The sequence below is a fragment of the Brienomyrus brachyistius genome, chromosome 10 (genome assembly GCF_023856365.1).
Source record: "Brienomyrus brachyistius isolate T26 chromosome 10, BBRACH_0.4, whole genome shotgun sequence".
NCBI lineage: Eukaryota > Metazoa > Chordata > Actinopteri > Osteoglossiformes > Mormyridae > Brienomyrus > Brienomyrus brachyistius.
Genome location: NC_064542.1, coordinates 3,786,670 through 3,808,774, shown reverse-complemented (window position 1 = coordinate 3,808,774; position 22,105 = coordinate 3,786,670). Strand labels below are relative to the sequence as shown.

Genomic DNA, 22,105 nt, shown 5'->3' with positions numbered 1-22,105 from the left:
GTGGTCCATGTGTTCTCAGAATATCCAATCAGAGAAGGAGGCCTTGAAGGAGGGAAGGGAGAAAACACCCAAATACCATCGCACCGAAGACGGCTTTATCAGGATCGGTGGGTGCTTTTTTACAGATTTTAGACTTATCAAACACTATCAGCATCTCACAGTGCTCCATCTTCCTTACTAGTCTGGGATTTATACAAACCCAACCAGGACAAGTCTGAAAGTAATTTGTTTTATATTGCAGTGGCATTTCATTAAAAGAAAAAAGCCACATAATTTGATTGTTTCATATTATTCTTCATGTGTGGAAAAAACATACATCAAATGGCATTTGCTTCATTATGGTGGGTTATAAAACTTCACATTTTATTGCACTGTCGAAATTGTGCTTTCATCTCATCCCAGCTTTTAACCCAAGGACAGATGTGGGATTAAAGTTGGAAGGGAATTTCTTAATGTAAATCTCACTAAATATAACGTTCTCATTATTCCGTTACTGTTGTTTTTAAAGGCTAAAATGCATAGGTGGATAAGAAAAATGCCACAGAAAAATACGGTTAATGTGCAAAGTATGGTAAATCCAGTCTCCACATCCCTGTGCAAATCAGAAATTAAATCATGTCAGAAAATAACACTTTTGCAAATCGTCGTGTAGATTCCTTTTTCAGGCTACATGCAGCAAACCGTAGGTGTTTATCAGGGACCAAACAAGTAGTCATCATTTTGCGTGGGAAATATTATTTTTATTTAATGGCCCAAATGCATGTCCGTGGGAGATCGATAGTTTAAATGATAGCAGTCAGTCTTTATGGCTGAACCCTTCCAAAAAAAGCAGTCGAACTGGGCAGTCAGATTTTTGAGTAACACCATAGCTGATGACTTCATAAATTACAATAAGTGCTCATTCATTCCCTTTCATTGAGGAGCCCATAATTTATAAGTGCTCTCCTTCAGATCAATAAGTGCCTGGCAGTAGTACGCTTTGGTACAGTATCTATGAATATTAGACTCCTTTGTCAAACATTCGCAGGTGCATTTTTTTATGCTCCCTGAACAGTAAACCAATGAAGGCAGTCCACCTTCCTGATTAAAATACCATATCTTGTGCCTCATGTTTACATTTATTCAATTAGGTGATAATCTTAAGTGGGAGCAGCTCGCATTTTTTATTTCCCTTAGCTCCACTATAAGTAAGACGACTAGTTACACGATTTGTCAGTCTCAGATAAATGCAATATTCGCAGTAGCAGTGCCCCCACCTTGTGTTTTGACCATAAGTTTTTTTTGCACAGGCGAATTTTTTTCACCGACATGCTAGCTGCCTTCGTGGGGGTAGGGGGGCTGGGGGCTGCATTTTGGCCTCTGTTCCGCCTGTCATCAGCAGAATGTGCCCAAAACAGGCCCTCATCTTATTTAAAATTTCTCACACTTTATAATGCATGGGATTGTTGATACTTCACTTCCTCTAATATGTGGCGGTCATGGGTTCAAGCTCATCTGTCTCTATCCTCAGCCTCTCCATGTCTGTATGAAGCGCATGAACACTGGCATTGAGTGCTCTCATAGGGGAAGGCCTCATGACGCAGCTAATAACATTTTTTAAAATGATGCCTCCCTTCTGCATTATGGAGTGTGTGCTATTTCCTGGTAGCGAAGCTCGCGTGCAGAATCAAGTCTTGTGTGCAGTACTTAGCCTGTAGCAATGCATGGTAATACAGTGTAACTGAAGTCAGCTTAAGGGTATCATTACTGCGAAACCGGTGGTGTGTGGGTCAGTGGGATAGAACCATGTGCTAGTGATCATAAGGTTGGTGGTTCAAATGCCGGGATCAGCAGAGCGACTTCTCCATTGGGCCCTTGAGTGAGACCCTTAACCCCAGTTGCTCCAGGAACTGTCTGACCCAGCTTTCTCATATGTCCATCACTTGGACGCAAGGATGGATGGAAGCATCTAATAAATATAGATACCTTTCAGCCCATAGACTGAACTGCTGCTATCATGGTGTAGATAATCAGGTTATGTTTGGACAGCATTTACTATGATCAATATTTCCAGTATGTTTCTGAATGGGTTGACAGTGGTGAGATGTGTATTCATGTCTAGCTGTCTTTGCGGGGACTAATTTTGAAAGAAAAAAAACGTTTCCATTAGGATTGTGACTGTTGATAACAGCAAGTGATTTAGCTCTGTTGGAAGCTGAGGTTTCGTATGTGGATGAAAAGGAAACACTCACAAAGACATTGTAATGTATCTGTATATAAGTACATCTAATACTAACGTCCTGGTCTTTTTCCTTTAGGCGCATTTCAGAATGGCATTGCAGAAGGAGAAGTGGACCCTGCTTTTGGACCACTGGAGGCCCTCCGACTGTCCGTGATGACTGACTCGCCTGTCTGGGTCATCCTCAGCGAGGTATGACCAGGAGTTCATTTTACAGGATATGCATCCAGCCAGCTGTCACAATAACCCAGACTATTGTGTCAAAATACCATTTTGAAGCAGAGACCGTGTTGTAAGTTCCCTCTATGAAGTAAGCTTGAAAAGCGGAAAGCTAAGTAGTGACGAGTAAAGTGAACCTGTTGGCTTGTGCTGTTTGCCCTGTGAGATTCTCACAACTGGTTTACTGTGTGCAGCAGCAGAACTTCTTTGCATAACCGGAATGACCGTAATGCCCTTCATGTAAAAATATGATGACATGTGTGTTTAGTAGTGTTTTATTATGTGATGAAATCTGAGTTATCATTTTAATCCAACTGTATATACATCCCTCTTTTTATTTCCTGACAAGAAAGAGTCCAGAGCTAGGGACACTTTTGATAGGATGCCAGTCCATCACAATGCAGACACATGCATGCACATTCACGCTTGATGGTTATTTAGAAGTCTTGCTTAGTACTGGAAGCCTGACTATAATCTGTCATTGTGTTTCAGATCTTCATAAAAAAGGCTGAATGAACAGTGCCTGTTGGAAGTACCTCTCGAATCCCCCCCAGAGTGCACATTGACGGCCGGGCCCTTTGTGGCTGATCAAACTGAGCTCCGGGAGCCGATTTCTCTGGTGCGGTCCAAGGACTCCACCTGCTGGCAAGGAGCTGGTGTAGCAGGCCGAATTAAGAACAACCAACTTCATGGAGAACCTGCCGGACACAGGAGGCCATGGCAGAGAGGACAGATTAGTACTCTGTAGACCTTATGTGTAAATATCTTTATGTTTGACTTCTTGTAATTACACTGGTGATTGTTTTTGGGCTTGCTGGATCATGTTGCCCTTTAAATAAATTAATTAAAATGAAATGCTGCTTTGGAATGGACAGATTCACTACAGGTATACTCAGTGACCACACACTGCACCATCCCTGAACGTCAAATTGGTAAATTACATAATTTCGGTTTAACTCTCTGATTTTTCTTTGCCAAATTGTATTGGATATTTATGACTGAGCATACATGGGCAAATATGTATATGTAGGAGAACACATAGATTATAATCATGTCTGAATATGTGTGTATGTATGTAGATGCACACAGTATACTTAATTGTCATTGCAAAGCAAGTCTAGAGCAGGGGTTTTCAACTTGGTGTATGTGACCCCCTGGTTGAGGAGCTGCAGGGGTTCTGGTTTACGCAACATGAAGAATATTCAAGGAGACTCACCTCCGAGAAACAAATATTAAAGTCCCCCAGCTACAATCTTTACTTATGTTATCACTCATTCATGGTTGGGGGTGCCTAGCTCCATTTGGGGTCTGAGTCAAGAGAAGTTGAAAACCCCCGAATCTGGAAGAATGTTCAACTAGTGCTGTGGGAACAGGGCTCCATTCTGGTGTATATTGGGGCCATTTCTAATCATTCTGCTTGAGAGCATCATGGTTAGTGGGTTTTGAGTCATTTTTCTGGGAATGCTGTGTTCTGTCAGCTAGCTGTTTGCCTTAATGCAGCATGAAGCTAAGGGGATATTCCAGCAAAATCCAAACGCCGGAGGACAATTCAGTTCAGTCTGTTTAGAGTCCTGTATTTTTCCTCCAGAGCAGGAAAGGTAAAAGAAATACTTCTCTTTGTAACTGGTTGTCACTATCTGCATTGTTACTGTTGTCATGAATTCAGTGCACTCTGCCAACAGTGTGGGATCTAAATACATAAATGGAACATTCTGCTACACTGGATGCTTGTGTCCCCAGGTGCAGGGCTGAGCTGAAAACAGTCACAGGGCGCACTGTCGTTCAGTCTAAAAGCGGCTAGTAGAGTTTCTGTGGCTGCTTCCCTGGTGCCTGTTAATGCCGTAGCTGCCTGGTCTCCCCAGCAGTCGGTGAAATCACTTGTGATGACTGTCTGCCCACTGAGTGAGGTCACCGGGGAAAGATGGGGGAGTCTTCATAATTACACGCTAACACTGCCACAAGCTGGGGAAAGCATGGAAACGCTCACTTCCACTTGTGGTGTGGAAACGGCATTAGTGAGGTTGTGCGGATCCTGGATCCTGGGTCTGATTGTGAGGCCACCGGAGTGACATTGTTATTTAGCTTTTCAGGGGATTTTCTAAGCCAGGAAGATCAATGGTAGAACTTTAATAAAGTTATGGAAAGCTGTACCACAGCAGTAAGAGCCTTCAGATGTTTGTTGCACCTGCAGGAAATGCTTTCAGGGCTCACTTGTAAAACGTTTAGGCTTAAACATAAGTTTTGCTGGTCGTCATGGATCTGTCAGAAGGAAATAGAAGCAATTTCAACTTGGGGGGGGGGGATAAAGGCATCTTTTGGCTTTTAAGGTGACCTTTTGGCCACTGTTGTGGTTTTACGCCACCAGTTCCCTCATGGCAACAGATCCTTTTTCAAAGGATGCTTAACGCCTAGCAACAGGAGGCTGGGGTAGTGCAGATGAGATAGGTACACGCAACCCACTGAGTCTTTGGCCAATGCCTGTTTCTCAGTCCACAGCACTGCCATAAAGCAGCTCATTCAGGTTATGGGGTGCTTTGTTCTCCATGGTGGATTATCTTTCTTCCTCAATACACATCTTCTGAGTGCACCATCCTCTCTATCCTACCAGGTGCTCAAAAGTACATTTTTTAGTGCAATAATAATAATTCTGGTGAGAAATAGTATACGGTGTTATTTTGGGATTTTGGGGCTTTTATTTTATTATGACCAGAGATCTGTCAGCGTTTAACTTTTCCTGATGGAAAACCTAAAACTGAATGACGAAGCGTGCAGGCTGTGTTTTCTCAGTAACAGGAAGCTGGAAGGGGTTGGCTAATGTAGGTGGAGATTTAAAGCCAGGTTCCTCTGATGCAGTGTCGACTCCCCTCGTTCCCCTCCTTGCCTCATCGCAAAAGAGGCCTTTTTGGTGCAACATGCTCAGCTGATGGAAGAGATGAACTGAAGGTCAAAAGCAACAGTGATGTGCTCACCACAGCTGCCTGTCACACAAATAACTGCTATTTTCAGTTCAGCAGCCCTGCCACTGTAACACTGTCCTACCTGAAACGCTTCTCTGTGCATAATAACATTTGTTCATGGACGTCTTTCCAGTTTACACGGAGTTCCCCTGACACACTGCAGGGTAGAAACAAATGCCTATTAATCACTCTCATATGGGGGCCTTTGGCAGTGGGGAATAGCTACAGGTATGTTCTAAAATAAAGTTGCAGTTGGACAGCAGTTATTATCACAGAAGACCAACTTTGCTTTGGAAATCATTTTGGTTATATAATCATGTGAAAATTCCAAACGTGTTAGATCTCAATGTTACATTGCTTCTCCTTGTATCCAAAGAAAATGTTTTTTTTTATTTCCTTTTCATTTTTCAAATTGTACATGGTAAATAAAATCAGAAAATTTGACTTGATATTTTTTTTTACATAGAGTGTGGATGTCTGCGAATGTGAGGCTTTCAGGGAGTGAGCTTGGCCAGTTCCACCTGAAGGTAAACTGAAGGTGACGATCGCCAGGTGCCTGAATGTGATAGTGCTGATGTGCAGGCCATAAGAAAAACAGCAAGTCCTAGTTTGCTGTCTTGCCATGCAGGCAAACCTCTTATTCTCAGTTGCACTGGAATAGACTATTATAATCATGCTTGTTGTCATACATGGATATATAAAATTACAGTTATACCTATAATCATATATATCCATATATACATTAATTTAGATTAACTATTTAATGTAGCCATCTATTAAATCTGTGAATTGTAATAAAACCTTAATTATTGTAATAATCTCTTGTTTGGGGTTTATTGGTTAGTTGAAGAGAGGTACAAATAAATGGCCTTTAATAGGTTAGAAAAGTACAGGAAACTCATGAACATACTAATTTGTACTGCAATAGCATTGAAAGTGTGCATATCTATGATATTACAGTATAGAATGGTGGAGAACGACAGGAAACCCAGTAGATCAATCCAGAACAAATGTCATCCATGGACTATTGCTGCAACGGAGTATAGAGTATATCAGGGACTCCTAGAGTCTGACATAAGTATTGCAGGGCCGAGGTGGCATAAACTGCAGCATAAGAACGTCACTGGCTACAAACAGCTGGGTATCCTGACGGTGCAAGGAAACTAGAACAGTTTTAAGAGATCAATCTTTTCTACAGATTTGACTCAGTCACTGACATGACCCTCCTCTGGCATTTCCAGTTCTATCTATCTATCTATCTATCTATCTATCTATCTATCTATCTATCTATCTATCTATCTATCTATCTATCTAATCTATCTATCTATCTATCATCACTGTCACATTATCCTACTCAAACAAACTAATGTTTGAAATATAACACACATCACATAGGCGATTTTACCGAGGCTGCAGGAGGTGCAATTGTACTCCCTGCTCTTTCGATTAAAATGCTATTTCAAAATAGTAAGTCAAACAAAATGTTATTATATTATACCGTTTATTTGGCTTGTGTTAGTCATATAAGGCGTAATAATATTTTTTTGTAAATGTATTTCAAGTTTTTCACAAATTTATCTTTCTGTATGAAATAATGTTTTAGCTCTCTCATCTTCTACCCCCTGAGGAAAAAAGCTAAGAGTCGCCTATCTACCTATCCTGCGTATTACAGGTCCTTCGCTGCGGAAACATAGCATTTAAGCAATATTCTTCACTTTTTAGTTAACGCGTTGCCTCAGTAAATGAAATACAGGCATAAGTATAGCACCAGTTTTCCTCTAATTGCGCCACAGGTTTTTCATGATCCAATCAATGTTTGCTTCCTGCTACTCCTCAACCAATCGGCCTCATCCACGAGTTTGGGGTCGGAGGGCTATAGCGCTTGTTATGATTGGCAGATTGGATAACCTACCAGACTTTTATAATTTCCAAAAGGCGGCCACAGTGTTAGACAGTGGCCTATTAGTAGCTGCGGGAGGTGGGGCTATGGTGTCAGTGCTGGTCGTCGTCACACGTGATCTGGCAGTAGTTCCAGGTGGTTACATCGGGAAATAGGAGGTAAGTGAAGGCGTATAACTAAGAATTGCACCTGTTTCGAAGAGATAAAAAAGTAAATTATTTTTCTGAGAGGTCTATTTCATGCAAATGCGTTTTTATGCTTATAAACCAGGAAGAGCGAAAATATAATGTTGAGTATATTCTGCATGGCTGCGTGGACGCAGGCTTGTCAGCAGTAGTAGCTAAATGCTAGGATGTCAGGTCAAATTGGTCGCCCCGATGGGGCATGATATTCTGGTTTATTTTAGTTTTCTTTTTTAAACCAAATGTTGTGATTTGCGACTTTATATATCCTTGTAGTCCTTGTTGCGTCGTGCCCTGTGCGACGAAACCAGCCAGGGTCTAGTTAGCAGACTAGTTAATCGGCGACTTTGCCAAGATTCTTCCGCCTGTCGCCTCATCCTTAATGCGGCCTAGCTTTCTAGCGGCTTTTAACTTAGCATGCCTTCTTATTGAGAACGAAAGGCACGTTTTTAGCTTTCTGGCAGTTTGTATTCAGTACAGTCGAAAGAAGACAGTACACACAGTTATCCACTTGGAGCTTTTCAAAGTAATAAATACTGGAGATTGTATCCTTTCATGTATGAAAAGCGATTATTTATGAATGAAGCCATTAACATTTATTTCATGAAACTTCTGCACATAGCATTGTAAAAAAGAACACAGTTTGATTTATAAGCACACATCATGAATGCCAAATAATGACCCACATTTAATTTAAACTTTTACTAAGGAATAGTTGAGTAAATGTTCTGCAGACATTAATATACTTAAAGTGTCTTTATAGACCAGAAAGTTATTCGGTGAACTATTCTCGCAGACCAGCGTGTGGTGAAATAGCCAGCAACATCGCTTGCTGCTTTAGTTGCGTCTTTTTTCCCCAAAAATATCTCCCAGCAGTGCGAGTGGTTTAATCGTGTTTTCAGCTACTTCGGCAGCTTTGCTCCAAGCGCTAGTAACGCCGTGGGGGGGGTTGGCGTGCTACTCCTGTGGTGGATTAATTCAGTCATTTTAATTCCCGGACAGGACATCTGGCTAGTTATGAACACTAATGTGCCCGTGACTCCCCGCCTCCATTGTAAGACATGCTTTCCGGGCCGCGTTTACTACTAGCAGAGGGCGGACCGGAGTGGTCGGCGATTTGGCGGACGCCTCTCATGACTTTTATCACTTGTTGATGGTTTCATGATTTTTCATTAGTTTCCTTGTCCCGTCTCTTCCGTATAACGACACCGACACAGCCTTGCAAAGATACTTAGGCGTCGAAATTTCGGCAGCATTAAAGCCGCAGCGCTCCCACTGTTTGGACGGAAGTACTGCCGTCACGCCTAGTCTCATCCTTGGGCGCAATCGTGCGTGCTTATTACGTTTAAATTTCTCGTACGGTTTTCTTTTGTGAAAGCTTTATGTAGAGTTGCTGGATTCTTGCTGATAATGAACTGCAAATATTGAACGTGATTGTCTGTTAATTCTTTTCACTGAGGACTGGGATGTAACCTCAACTCCATGACTTGCATTATGTAGCCTGATGGCACCTAATCCTTAATAAAAGGTTTACTCCCATTTTTAGATGCTCTGGTTTCATACAGATGTAGTAGTGATTTAAAAAAATTGCAGTCCGCTGCCTTCTGTCTTGTAGGGATACGTTATGGTTGTATCTGTAATTAAATTTATTTGTACTGTTTTTTTTGTTGGGCAGACGGAAGATGGCTATGGATGTTGGATCAGATAAAGGAATGCACTCACCATTGATTTGCTTCACTAGATCCACACTGATCCATCCAGTCTTTCCTGTTACCCAAAAAATCAGGCCATTCAAGTCATGAGTAATGGACCTACTCCACACATTTACAGTTTCCTTCTCTTCTGCCTATTAGAGGTCTAATTGCTGATGTAGCTGCAAATGCTCATGATGGGGAATAGTTGTGCTCTTGACTAAGGTGTTTAGTCTAAAATGCATCATTAAATACCTAGTGTAACAGCTTTAACTAAACATTTTGTGTAAAAATCTATTGTTAAAATTGAAGTACCAATCATGGCAGTGCTAATTAACTGGATCTTTAATTTGTAGCCCAATGTGACATGAGCATTTAAAACTGGGCAACATTAGCACCAAACATGGGGAAAATATGGTACAGAGCCGTCTTTGAAAAGCAAAATAAGTTATTGGGGCTCTTTTCCAGATTTGGACATCGGCAGCTGCCTGTCAGTTAACGTGTACACACACACACTGCTGCGTAGTCTGAACTTTAAGTACATGGCCTTTAGTAGGTTGTGACAGGGCGGTGTCTCATTCATAGCCGGATAGGCAGGAACAATACTGACTGGAGCCTACTGTCTGGGTGTGATCACTTGGGTGGAGCGTGTGGAGGCAGGACAGACATGCCCTGTCTAGCTCATATCTTCAGCCAGATTCTGGGATTTAGTGTGTGAGAATATCAATGGAAAGATTGCATTTATAATACTGAAATGCATGCGCACTACTCCAGATATTACTGCTCTTCTGCTCATAAATGAAAATTTGTCCTGCTGGTGCTTTTAAGACATATGGTTATTATTGAGAATGTGCTAGTGCTGAAGCATAGCAGGCAGTAATGGCATAATAGAAGTTCCAGGCATAGAGTTTGTCTGTTTACAGTGACCAAGCAGATGCACACAGTTGTCCGTGTGTGTGCAGATGCACGTCATTGGGTTGTGTTTCATGTTAGGTATTTGTCCGACATGTTGACATGGGTGGTATATAATATGTTTGTGTTTGAGTGTGTGTGCGTAAATGTTGTTAGACTTTAATCTCATTAGTGAAACAAGCTTAGGTTACAAATCTAAGGCCTGTGTTGCCATGGTGATGATTGTCAGCCATTGCTTGTATTGAGGTTGGGGGGGTAGGATGGAGGCCGGAAGTCGTTATGGGGGAGGATTTAATGGTAGTAGTGCAGTCATTTTGGTTTATTCTTGCATTCTGATCGAGGGGAGTCAGGGGTAATTGTTCAACAGACTTTTAACACACTTCAACACCTAACCCCAGTTATGTCTTTTCACTTCTGCTAGCTTGTGGCTCCTCACAACAGCTCTGACACTTATGCAATATATTATAATAAAAGTACACAGACTGAGTCCACAATTGTCCCCTGTCTGTGCTTCTCCTTCAAAATACATCAATCTTTTGGAATAAAGATCTGTCTTTCCTCACCGTGTTGTCCCTGGCTGTTCTCCCAATCGTTCTCCTGCTTAATTTCCCTCTTTCTGCAGATCATGACGCTCTACTGGAGGCTGAGTCTTCTGCTTCTGGCCCTAAGTGGTGTTGTGTGGCTGGCACAGGCAGAAGATGAAGGGGATGATGATGATATCAATGTGGAGGATGAGTTGGATGCTGTAGGAGAAGGGGAAGATGAGGGAGAAGATGATGGGGAGAAGACCCTTCCCCCACCTGCTGTCCCAAAGGTTAGTCTTTGGCTAACCATACTCCATGTCTTTATGTAACTTGCTGGGTTTGAAGAGTTAGGGGTACTGTGGGCTTTCATTAATGCCAGGTTTCTTTGCTTTTTCCCATACATCACAATACGTGTGTGTGTTTATTGAATTCTTCAATAAAAGGTGCGTAGTTCAGGTCCAGAAAGTAAAAATCCAAATTTTTGTTTCAACCAGCCAGTTGAGTATAAAGAGTTGCAGTCACAGAGTACTCAGTTGGTTGGTTGAAACAAAACCTTGCTCTGAATTTTTACTTTCTGGATCTGAACTATCCACCTCTGATGGTTCTGAAATTGTTAGTAATCTTATCTGGCAGTGTCTTGTTCAGAATTTCAATAAGTTGTTTTGTTTTGAAAATGAATTCCTTGTCCTTTTTCTTTCACTGTATGGTGTATTTTTAAAAAGTCAAAATGGAATTTAAGTAAAGTATCAAATCTCTCCAGGTGGTCTACAAACCTCCAGAGCCCATGGGCGATCACTATTTTGCGGAATCATTTGACAAGGGAACTCTGGACAGGTGAGGTTCTACCAGCTTTTATAAGTGTTGATGACTTCCTTTATGTATTATGATCAATTGTCTGATCGCATACATTTTCATATTTACATTAAAGCCTTTCGGGGTTATTACATAATCACCTGATCATGATTATTTGAGCTGACCATGATTATTTCGCATAATCACTGAAATCATTTCCATTCAGCTACATGAAACACAAATGTCATATTTCTGTCACTATTTGCATATGTTTCTATCATGTGATGTTTAGTTAGCGCTCATTTGTCCATGACACCTGCCATTGTATATGCTGCAGCAAAGAGATTATGTCAATAGGACCAACAGAGAAATGTATGTTGTTTTGTCCATTTTTTTTAAATATAATCGCACTGATTTGGAGTGATATAAATATGGTTGAAACAAATTCTAAACTTAATATTTCGGTTCAGTCACCCAAAGCCATAACTATGCCAGAATTCCATGTCGCTCTCAATTTCAACTGATGGAAATGCATACATTTCAGATATGGGATATTTCGGTAATAGCGTTAATCCAAAAACTGGAAATAGACAGCCATCGTGAACACTTAAAACAGCAATCAAAGAAATCAGATTTTTTTTTCTGTCAGCAGAATCATTAACACCAAGGGGCTGTATCACGATTCACACAACTGGATTTCTTTGTTAGCTGGATAACTTATGAGATTCAAGGTATCCCAGTTTAAACAGACTTTTTCTATTTCTTAAATAGACTCGTTCACTTACATTTAGCCCAGACTCGGACAAGGTATCCAGGTTAGTTTGCTGTTAATATAAACAATATGGTTTGCTGTAAAATGGCAGGATGAATGGATTGGGCGGTTTCAGGAAATGTCGTTCAATTCAATTTATTCTTGTACAGTGCCTTTCACAGCAGTCATCCCAAGGCGCTTTACATGGATGTGTTGTGATACATTAATGTGGTGTATGTGTGTGGTACAAATCGGACGGGTGGTACGGATTGGGTAGTAACACCAACCGTTTATCTCAAGGTGTTTAACTTCTTATTTGTCATATTAGCTCTGCAAAATTTTTGTTTACCACGCTTAAAAGGCAAACAGAAATGCATTTTTTATTTGTTCCAATGTTCAATGCTAATAGCTTTTCTTCATAACGTTTATGTGTATTATTAAACGATGATTAGACCAACTCTAATAGTGTTATAAAATCAGCAGAAAAAAACTAATTGTTACTTGCTGTTATTTGTATGACTACTATTGTCAACCATAATTTCATGACTCATCAATTTTATGAATTTTATATTTGGATTTCAATGTATTGACAAGTTTGCACTCTAAACTCTGTAAAATATTCTGAAGTACACGTTAAGGATGCTGTTTCCAATTCCTTAAGGAAATTTTAACATTTTTGTAAAATGATGCAGCAGCTACATATTGGATAAATACATGATTTTGTGGCGTAATTGTTTCCAGTTCAACTTCAAAGTCGGGTCCTGCTGTTGTACCCTTGTGCTCAGTGCTTAACCTGCATTTCCCTGATGAAATATCTAGCTGTGTTTGTGGATAAACGTTTCACAGAGAACAGTCAACTAACTGGCTTTAAGAAAACAGGAATGCTTGTGCAAACTGAACCTTTGGAGCCAGAGGTCCATTTAAGACACACTGATGTGACCGTTGCCATTTTGGTCACTTTTTATTGGTCTAACATGGTCTGTTTTCAGTGCGCAAAGTCTATGAATAAAAACGGTTCCTGTATTCTGAAATGTCTTAACAGTGAAAATGTTACTCTTTCAGTTGGGTGTTGTCCAAAGCGAAGAAGGATGGCATAGATGAGGAGATTGCTAAGTATGACGGTAAGCAATTCACTTGGCTCCAGTACCAAGAGGCCATCCTAAAACCCTGTAACTCATGCTGTTTCCACATGCTTATGTTGGGATCTGGTTTATGTCACTGCCATAGACCATGATGGTTAATGTTGCTTCCTCCAGGAAAATGGGCAGTGGAGGAAATGATTGACAGCCGTCTCCCTGGAGATAAGGGTTTGGTGCTAAAGTCCCGTGCAAAGCACCATGCCATTTCTTCTCCAATGCTGAGGCCCTTTGTCTTTGATACCAAGCCAGTCATTGTGCAGTAAGTACTGTTCCTATAACTGCCCTTTGGTTTTGTACCATGTTTCCATCTGTCCCTTTATGTATTTTGTCCTCTGTACGCTTCACTGTTCATTTCAGTATATGTTAATTGCCCTGGTCCTGCGCTGTGTGTTATAAATGTCCCAAGGACCTTGTCTACTGCTTAATGATTTTTAAGTATCATTTATAGCAGGGGTGTCAAACTGCAGTCCTGGGGGGCCGAAGCCCTGTGTAGCTTTGTTCTTTCCCTGTTCCACCACAAATGAATCACCTCAAGAGCTGTGTGGTAATTGGCACAAGGAGTTGATTCAGGTGTGTTAAATGAGAGGAAACCCAAAAATATTTAGGGCTCTGGCCCTCCAGGACTGTAGTTTGACACTCTCGGTTTATAGTGTACCTAAAGTGCGGCTTTTAGGTTAGTGTAATGCCCAAGCACGGAACGCTTATCTGGGGCCACGTTAGAGGTGGGCCTAGGCACGGTACACATCCAGTGCGATGGCTAACCTTGCCTGAGCACGGAACACACACATGATGTCTATGATGACTGAGACACACATGTGCACGTGTACACTATACATGAACGGAACCCGGAAGGTACAGATCGGTAGGCCATACCATTAGGTAGCGGCAAACATTTACAGGGCTTTAGAGAGCAGGTGTGAAAATCTGTCCAGATGCCGGCATTTCCTTATGTTTAATAAACGTGTTGGACCTTAAACTGTACAAATTACGCCACACCACCCACACATGTTTACCTCGTTTAACCATGGTATCTCCTCTTTTAAAAGATGTGGCTGTTGAGCTGTCCCTTTCTTCACCGCCACTTCAGTGCTTATCGCTTCAATGATTACCAGCACAGTAGCATGTGCCACACAACACTAAGCTGGCTAGATTTTTATGCCCGTTATCTGATTAGGAAGGAAAAAAACTTGTATCAGCGAAGGGGTGGTTTTGGTCTAGGGCGAAGGTACAATATTTGCTAGAAATTTACAACAGTATCTAGGAACAACTGGATGCAACACACAAATTTGTTCATATATATCTTTACATGCAGCATGATTAAATTAGTTAGGTTTATCAAGGACGCAACACATGTGGGCTGAGTGTTGTTGCACACAAAACAACTTCAAGGATGCCACAAAATAAGGACATTAATTGTGAATTCCATTCTGCTGTGTGATGGCCATTTTCTTTCTGTTGTCTTCAACACAAATAGTCCCACAGTGATGACAAAAGCGCGCTTGGGCCTGGAACTTTAAGCACGATATGATTGCAGACCAGCAGGGGAGGGGGGACATTCGTGCTCAGGCATGGTACAAGGCAATTGTGCCAAGTGTGAATATACCCTTACAGTTCAGTCTAGTCATTTTTGATCTCCCATTTGGTAGAATGACTTCATCAAATCCTTTATTAGGTTTTGCTACAGCAGCAAAAACTCTAGCCACCAAAATGTGCATTGTGAGTTCTGTGTAATACTAACTTTCTTTTCCCCCTTCTCCAGGTATGAAGTGAACTTCCAGACAGGTATAGACTGTGGGGGCGCCTATGTGAAGCTGCTTTCTCAGACTCCTGACCTTGACCTGGTGAGTCTGCAGCCCCCCTGACCCCCGGGTTTATATTTAGTAAGCCTGAAAGTCTACGTGAACAGCTGTTCTATGTATCCTAAAACTCGCATCCTATTTGAAACTAATTAGGTTGTTTGGTGGAAACAATGCAGTCTGGCTATGAGTTTCCAGTCCTAATGTTATTGGCAAAAGGATAACGGAGGTGGCTGTGGAAGGATGTAATGCATCCCTAACCTCTCCATGACCTTTTGCTAAATTTAGCTGTGCTATGAAACCCTGAATAGTCAGAATGGGATGAACTTAAATTGATTTGACTGGACATTCATAACAAAGTGACGGCAGGGTTATTCCCTAACACTACAGTTTTGAGACTGTGGGAATGACTCAGTTATTGACTCGCATGGACCAAACAATCCACTTACAGGTGGATTTGATCTTAAATATTTATTTTGCAGGACCAGTTTGTAGACAAGACCCCTTATACGATAATGTTTGGGCCAGACAAGTGTGGTGAGGACTATAAGCTTCACTTCATCTTCCGTCATAAAAACCCCAAAACCGGCGAATTTGAGGAAAAACACGCCAAGAAACCAGATGCAGATTTGCGCACCTACTACACGGACAAGAAGACCCACCTGTACACCTTGGGTAACCCCCTCTGCTGCGCCTAGTTCTGCTCACGATGCATACAAATCCATTGGCACATTTGATATTAAGAATGTTGTATGATCTGACTCATAATTGATGCTTCTTTACACAGTACTGAACCCAGACAACAGCTTTGAGATGCTGGTGGACCAGCTGGTAATTAACAGCGGGAACCTTCTGAATGACATGACCCCAGCAGTCAACCCCCCAGCTGAGATTGAGGACCCAGATGATCACAAACCTGAAGACTGGGATGAGAGACCCAAAATCCAGGACCCGGATGCAGTCAAACCTGACGACTGGTGTGTATCCTCTCTGTTCCGGCATCTGATTGGTCATACAGAAATGAAGAGTAGTGTGCTTCTACAAGTGTCCATGTCTGCACCCATAGGGATGAGGATGCCCCAGCTAAGATCCCAGATGAGAATTCTGTGAAGCCAGATGGCTGGCTGGACGACGAGCCAGCATATATACCTGACCCAGATGCAGTTATGCCTGAGGACTGGTAACTATCCCTTCTCAGCTTTCAGCTGAAAATTTTTGCCTTTGGCATGTCCGCTGTAAGGCTGTTAATCTTAATGCTGCCTAGCGTACCACCGCCACGTCTGACACATGTGACGTGCATGACGACCTCTCACCAGGGATGAGGAAATGGATGGAGAATGGGAAGCCCCGCAGATCCCCAACCCCAAGTGTGAGTCTGCACCCGGTTGTGGCACTTGGGAGCGACCCATGATTGACAACCCAAGCTACAAGGGCAAGTGGAAACCTCCAATGATCGACAACCCCAACTATCAGGTGATTCCCAGGAAGTCCATTCTCACCTTTTACCTACTACCATGTAACTGCCACGCGTGCAGGGGTAGCATAGCCTTGCTTAGGTAATCTATAGCCAGCTCTCAATGCTAATTTTATTTCTTTTTGCTCTCCAGGGTGTGTGGAAACCGAGGAAGATCTCCAACCCTGACTACTTTGAGGATCTGCACCCCTTCCGCATGACCCCTTTCACTGCTGTGGGGCTTGAGCTCTGGTCTATGTCCTCTGACATATTCTTTGACAACTTCTTCATCACGTCAGACCGGAATGTTGCAGACCGCTGGGCAAGTGATGGTTGGGGTTTGAAGAAGGCTGCTGAGAGTGCTTCTGAGGTCAGTCCTTAATCATAGCTCCTTATACTCTTCCATTTGTCTTTCCTCTTTGCCCCACGTCATTCTGTTTGTCTTTAGTCAAATTCAGTCCTGCATTTGCTTACTAGTGTTCCTGAAGCCCTATTGAAATGTGCCTGGTTTCCTCCTCTTGGTTCCTCTCACACCTCGGCTGATTGATGGAGAGAAAATGTAGTTCATCTCGAAGATTCTTTGCATCAAACAAACCCCAGACAACAGCTGCTGTAGCTCCCTGTTGGCTCCTGTGTTCTTGCAAAATGACTGAGGATTAGTGCTATCAGCTTACTACAGCACTCACTGCAGGAAGACAGACTGTGGATATTTCATTGGCTGAAGGTTACTCAAAGATGATGTTGAACATATGCATGTTTCCAAGCATTAGTTGTACTTTTCTGTTGTGCAAAAAAAAAAAAAAAATTTTTTTTTTTTTTTTTTTGGCCGCCACAGGCCTGCCTGGTCCTGGCAGAACCGGGTGTCCTGACAGCGTAAATGTAATCCTCTGTGATGGAGTTGTGCCTGGGTGTGTAGAGCAAACAACCATTAGCTGAAATGGGGTTTATGGCTTAGTGACACAAAAACGCCTGTAGCCGGTCAACAGACGCTTTTGAGAACCCAGATGGCCTGGATCGTTTGGCACCCTGTCTGTAGGACTGTATCAGGCTGCTCTTTGATTCACCTGGATTGAAGTCCCCAGGAATCACATGCGCATTGATGATGGAATGGGCCTTGTCCAGCCAGAGACTGCCTTACACATACTCTCACTACAAGAATGTGGGAAGTAGTGAGGTGCAAAACGGCATATTTCTCAAAACTATCCAGTTGGATTGGGATGAGTGGGAATACAGTGGGCCGGAATGCAGTGGTCATTATGAATAGCCTGGATTGTGTGTGAATAGATGATCGTTGAACAGTTTTATTGGTTCTTCAGTGTGGGATTGGGTCAGTGATGAGGTTTGTTTGTATTTTTGCAGCCTGGCCTGGTGACTCAGATGCTGAGTGCTGCAGAGGAGCGGCCTTGGCTCTGGGTGATCTATGTGCTGACAGTGGGTCTGCCTGTTGTCCTCATCTTCGTTTTCTGCTGTTCTGGCAAGGTGAGTCATGTTGGCTTTTAACCACAATGACATTAGTTGCTTTTGTGACAGAACTACAGTTTTCTTACTGGTTTTACAGTTTTCTGAGATTTCAGTGCATCACCATCCACAAAATTTTGGAGGAGATTCAGTGCTTTAGAACCAATTTTAAAAGCTACTGCTTCTGCTGGCTGTCCTTTTTATGGTCACTGTAAGGTATAATTTGGAACTGGCCACTTGTGAGAAACCTGTAGCAGAGTACCTTTGGCTCACCCAGGCGAGTCCAAACCTTTTTGCCTAATTTCATCATGTCTCCACCAGAAGAAGACATCACCTGCTGACTATAAGAAGACTGATGAACCTCAGCCAGATGTGAAGGAAGAGGGTGAGGAAGAAAAGGCAGATGAGGAAGAGGAAGGAAATGAGGATGAAGATCAAAGTAAGAATCTGTTCCTAGCTGTTTATGTATGCAGTTTTAGGAAATGTTTTAATGGCAATGATTCTCTTTATTTAAATTGTAAATGAAACAGGAAGGGGATTGTGGGTAAAATTTTAATCATCGACATACTGAACTCTGGATCATGGTCACCAATATTTTACAGTCACAGCCATATAGATATGGCCAGATGTTTGTCAGAATGATTTCAGTACTTAATCTTGACTTCTACCCTAATTGTAAAAGAATCGGCATGTTTGAACTGAACAGTGTAAGAGGTGAATTGGCTGCAGGTGGCAATATAGTTTATTTGAGCAGTGGCACGAAAAAATGGTAGAGGCATGCTATTAAGCAAACGATGCAACAAAATGATGACTTCCCCTCAGCTGAGGACAAGAAGAAGAGTGACGCGGAAGACAGTCCAGCAGAGCCTGGACTTGAAGAGGAGGATGAGGAGGAGGAGGAGGAAGAGGAGGAGGAGGGCGAGAAAAGCAAAGTTGATGAGGTGAGATCCATCCAGCTGTTAACAAGGAGCTAGACGTTTTACAACTTTTGGCATTTTATCCTCATTGAGTACTCGTATTCTGTAAACGGCTAAAATCATTTACATTGAGAAGGATCGGTGTTGATCCATAAGGAAACTGGTTTGCTTGGGCTATAGGGTAGCTATCGCTTCCTAGTTTTAGCATCCCAACACACATTCACAATGAGGATGAGTTCCAAATAATTGATGGCTGTATCAGCAGCAAAAGCCCGGCCTGCACATGCGCTGATGCTGTGCCGTTCTCGGCTTTTCAGAAACACGAAGACGATGTCCCGAGAAGGTCTCCCAGAAACAGGAAAGTGAGGAAAGACTGAAAGAGCCCCTCCCTTCCCCTAAGCCCTGATTTTCCCACCCCTCTGTCACCCACTCCATCCCACATCCTGGATGTCTTCTACCCAGCCTCACAGCAGTGACGACTGCAGCGTGGCACACTGTCTCCTTCAAGATCAGTACAGAACAATCAAGAACTGGGCCAACCTTGACAGCAATGAGAATGAATAGAACTGGCTTTTAAAAAAAAAAAAAAAAAAGCGGGGCAAGGAGGTACCATTTCTTAGCAGTGCAGCTGACTAACTTTGGAACTTGACCCCTCCCATCACTTAAACCACAGCTTCTAACCGCTTCAGGCAGTATTCATTGACTGCTGATTGTTTCAGACACTACAGATTTACGTGCAAACCCTTGCGTGTTTTACTAGAATTTAGGTAGCGCCACGTGTCTGAGTATTTGGCCTGAATGGCTGTAGATTTATGTGAAGGGCCACGTATCATATCTTCTGGCCAAAGTTACCTGAAGGCTCTTAACACGGGCTGCATGAGACGGATTCTTTCTCTTAAGGACAAATCTGTTGGTGTCTTACCAGTGTGGTTTCTCTCATCTCCCCCCAGTCAGAAATGCTTGTCAAGGTGCCGTTGCAGATTCAGTGCCCGGTTGAAGTGTCGGGACAGAGGGTGTCATCGGCAGCCCTCTTGGTTAGATTGTATTGCTGGTGCAGCTGTAGACTGTGGAAATTACCTGAATGTAATGTGAGGGGTTTTTTTATGATGCATTTTACTTTTTCCCGGAATATTTGATTACGTTGTCTTTTGGTTTGGTAATAAAGAAACATGTTTGGAGGCTGGTACAATTCTCTGTGGAGTATAGTTCATTGTAACTGTGTCAAAGATCAGGATTATCAGCTTGGGTCATCCACATGAAGTAGGATATTGGTGACTTTTTTTTGGGGGGGGGGAGGGGGTGTTCCCACTGTGTACTGTGTTCTCCCCCATTTGTAGATGAGTCAGTCCCTGTTCGCATGTTGATGTCATTTCCTGTCAGTGCAGATTGTCGCACAGGAAATAATTGTCCATCTCCAAGGGAGTCTACAGCCTCCAGGCTACACATCTACAATAAAAGATACCTACATCCTAAATAAGCACAGAGTTTTCATCTTTAGTCAACTGGTCAACTCCGAGGTTGTGCTTACACAAGGCAACTAAAGTCTCCTCATGTTACTTAGAAAATATGCATAAATGTAAACCTCCGGCATCAAGCCTGCATGGAAAGGTCAAGAGAGTCACTTGTAATGATTGCAGGATTAGTCTGAACACAGTGTTTGTCAGCTCTAAAATTTCACCTTTTCTCTCCCCATTTTGCATATGTCCAGGAGTGTGGGTCTATCTGTTTCAGGTGTACAATTTTAATGGTGGGAAAGGGGTTGGGGGCAGTGCATCCCAGCATGCACGTCAAAACTGTTCTTTGTGCACAGGGTCATTCACTGTGCCCAGTTTAACATTCATGTGAAGCAAAGGTGAAGCAGTGCTTCAAAAAGACTGTTCCCAGTGACGGTTCTTTTTCACTTTAGAGTTAGTGAACTGAGTTAATGGAAGTTAGAGGACAAGTTTTTGAACCTTTGATTTGTGGGAAACGTAACGAAAAAAGTCAGGCATCCAGAGTGATAACGCAGCACATGGTTGGAGAGATGCATGTTGCTTCCTGATGGCGACTCATCGCTCCATTTGTGGCTGGTTGCCAAAAACGTGTATGTATCAGTTTAACTAATTTATCAAGCACACTAGGATAACCATTTTAATTCATGTGTTAGCTCTGATTTTATGTCTTAGTAAAACTCTAGAGTGAATTAAAATATTTAAAACCACGCTGTCAAGAAGAAAAGAATCCTTTCTCATGACTGTTATGTATGTTAAATGCAGTAAACTATATAAATGGACCCATGCCATTTTTTGCTGAAAAATAAAGAATGGATAAATGTCTAATTTATTCTGTATTTATGAAGAAATCTAATTTATTCACATTGGAATGCCATCGTGTAACATCTTTTTTTTACCACGTGACAGTAAGGTCATACACTTGGTAGGCATCCTCTGGCTAAGGGATACCACAAGGGCAAGTGTAGCAAATCAGTGATCCTGATGCAAGATCAATCTTAAGTGCTCAACATCAGAAAATTTTCTCGAATTTTAGACACTTCAAAGTAGCCCCCTTATTGTTTCGATGACAGTGTATCCGACTCTTATTGTTCCAACCACCTTCTAGATGTAGCCACCTGGAACGCTTCTCCAATAGTCCTGAAGGAGTTTCCATAAGTTCTGGGCATAAGGTGGCTACCTTGCTCTTACTCTTCGATCCAGCTCATCCCAAAGTTGCTCTGTGGGGTTTAGGTAGGGGGTTGTGGGGGTCATGTCATCTGTCACAGCACTCCATCTCCTTCCTTATTCACAAAATAATACTACATAACCTCGAGGTGTGGTTTGAGTTTTTATCTTGAGGAAAATCAAATTATTCTCAGTAGGTGTGTCCAGACTTTGGACTGGTACTATAACTGAATTTTTTGGGCATGATTATGTCACTTGAATGCAGTCTATGATTTAAATCATATTAGGCCTGCTGAATACATATGAAATGTAGCATTTCACATTCAACTAATTTATTTGAAAATGGTCTTTCTAGTAAGAATGACAATTTTGGAGCATCTGATATGTTAAAATTGGATTTAACTGTTTAGTGACATGGGTTGTGGGTTGAGATTTCACTTCAACTGTCTCAGCAGAGTTTGCATCTTTTCCCTGCGTCACAAAGGTTTCCTTTGGGGACCTTGGTTCTAAAAGAAGTTTACAAATATAGTCAGGCTAAC

At 42.1% G+C, this 22,105-nt stretch overlaps 2 protein-coding genes across 4 annotated transcripts in view; both read left to right on the top strand.

Moving 5' to 3' along the window:
- Positions 1 to 6,212, top strand: part of mgat4b (alpha-1,3-mannosyl-glycoprotein 4-beta-N-acetylglucosaminyltransferase B) — a 69,470-nt gene extending 63,258 nt beyond the window's left edge. For both annotated transcript variants that reach the window (XM_049029727.1, XM_049029728.1), the window contains exons 13-15: positions 20 to 107; positions 2,298 to 2,410; positions 2,930 to 6,212. In XM_049029727.1, coding sequence (XP_048885684.1) covers positions 20 to 107; positions 2,298 to 2,410; positions 2,930 to 2,953 — 225 coding nt within the window. In that variant the 3' untranslated portion in view covers positions 2,954 to 6,212. The remainder of the gene's footprint in view (positions 1 to 19; positions 108 to 2,297; positions 2,411 to 2,929) is intronic.
- A 1,122-nt stretch (positions 6,213 to 7,334) lies between these two features.
- Positions 7,335 to 21,227, top strand: canx (calnexin). Of its 2 annotated transcripts, none has more exons than XM_049029726.1 (15): positions 7,335 to 7,452; positions 10,702 to 10,893; positions 11,364 to 11,437; positions 13,209 to 13,267; positions 13,403 to 13,544; positions 15,045 to 15,126; positions 15,564 to 15,756; positions 15,869 to 16,058; positions 16,148 to 16,261; positions 16,398 to 16,554; positions 16,689 to 16,904; positions 17,894 to 18,013; positions 18,317 to 18,431; positions 18,815 to 18,933; positions 19,227 to 21,227. In XM_049029726.1, exons 2-15 carry the CDS (start codon positions 10,705 to 10,707, stop codon positions 19,284 to 19,286), a joined length of 1,830 nt encoding a protein of 609 aa, XP_048885683.1. In that variant the 5' UTR covers positions 7,335 to 7,452; positions 10,702 to 10,704; the 3' UTR covers positions 19,287 to 21,227. The 2 variants fall into 2 exon arrangements, with proteins under 2 accessions (XP_048885683.1, XP_048885682.1); XM_049029725.1 differs by having other exon boundaries at positions 18,314 to 18,431.
- Positions 21,228 to 22,105: the final 878 nt, after the last annotated feature.

Bases quoted from the DNA above. Each gene is read 5' to 3' on its own strand.
- canx (XM_049029725.1), top strand. From the start codon at position 10,705: ATGACGCTCTACTGGAGGCTGAGTCTTCTGCTTCTGGCCCTAAGTGGT. The intron at 13,268-13,402 runs GTAAGCAATTCA...TGCTTCCTCCAG, and splicing joins GGAGATTGCTAAGTATGACG to GAAAATGGGCAGTGGAGGAA. The intron at 16,905-17,893 runs GTCAGTCCTTAA...GTATTTTTGCAG, and splicing joins CTGCTGAGAGTGCTTCTGAG to CCTGGCCTGGTGACTCAGAT.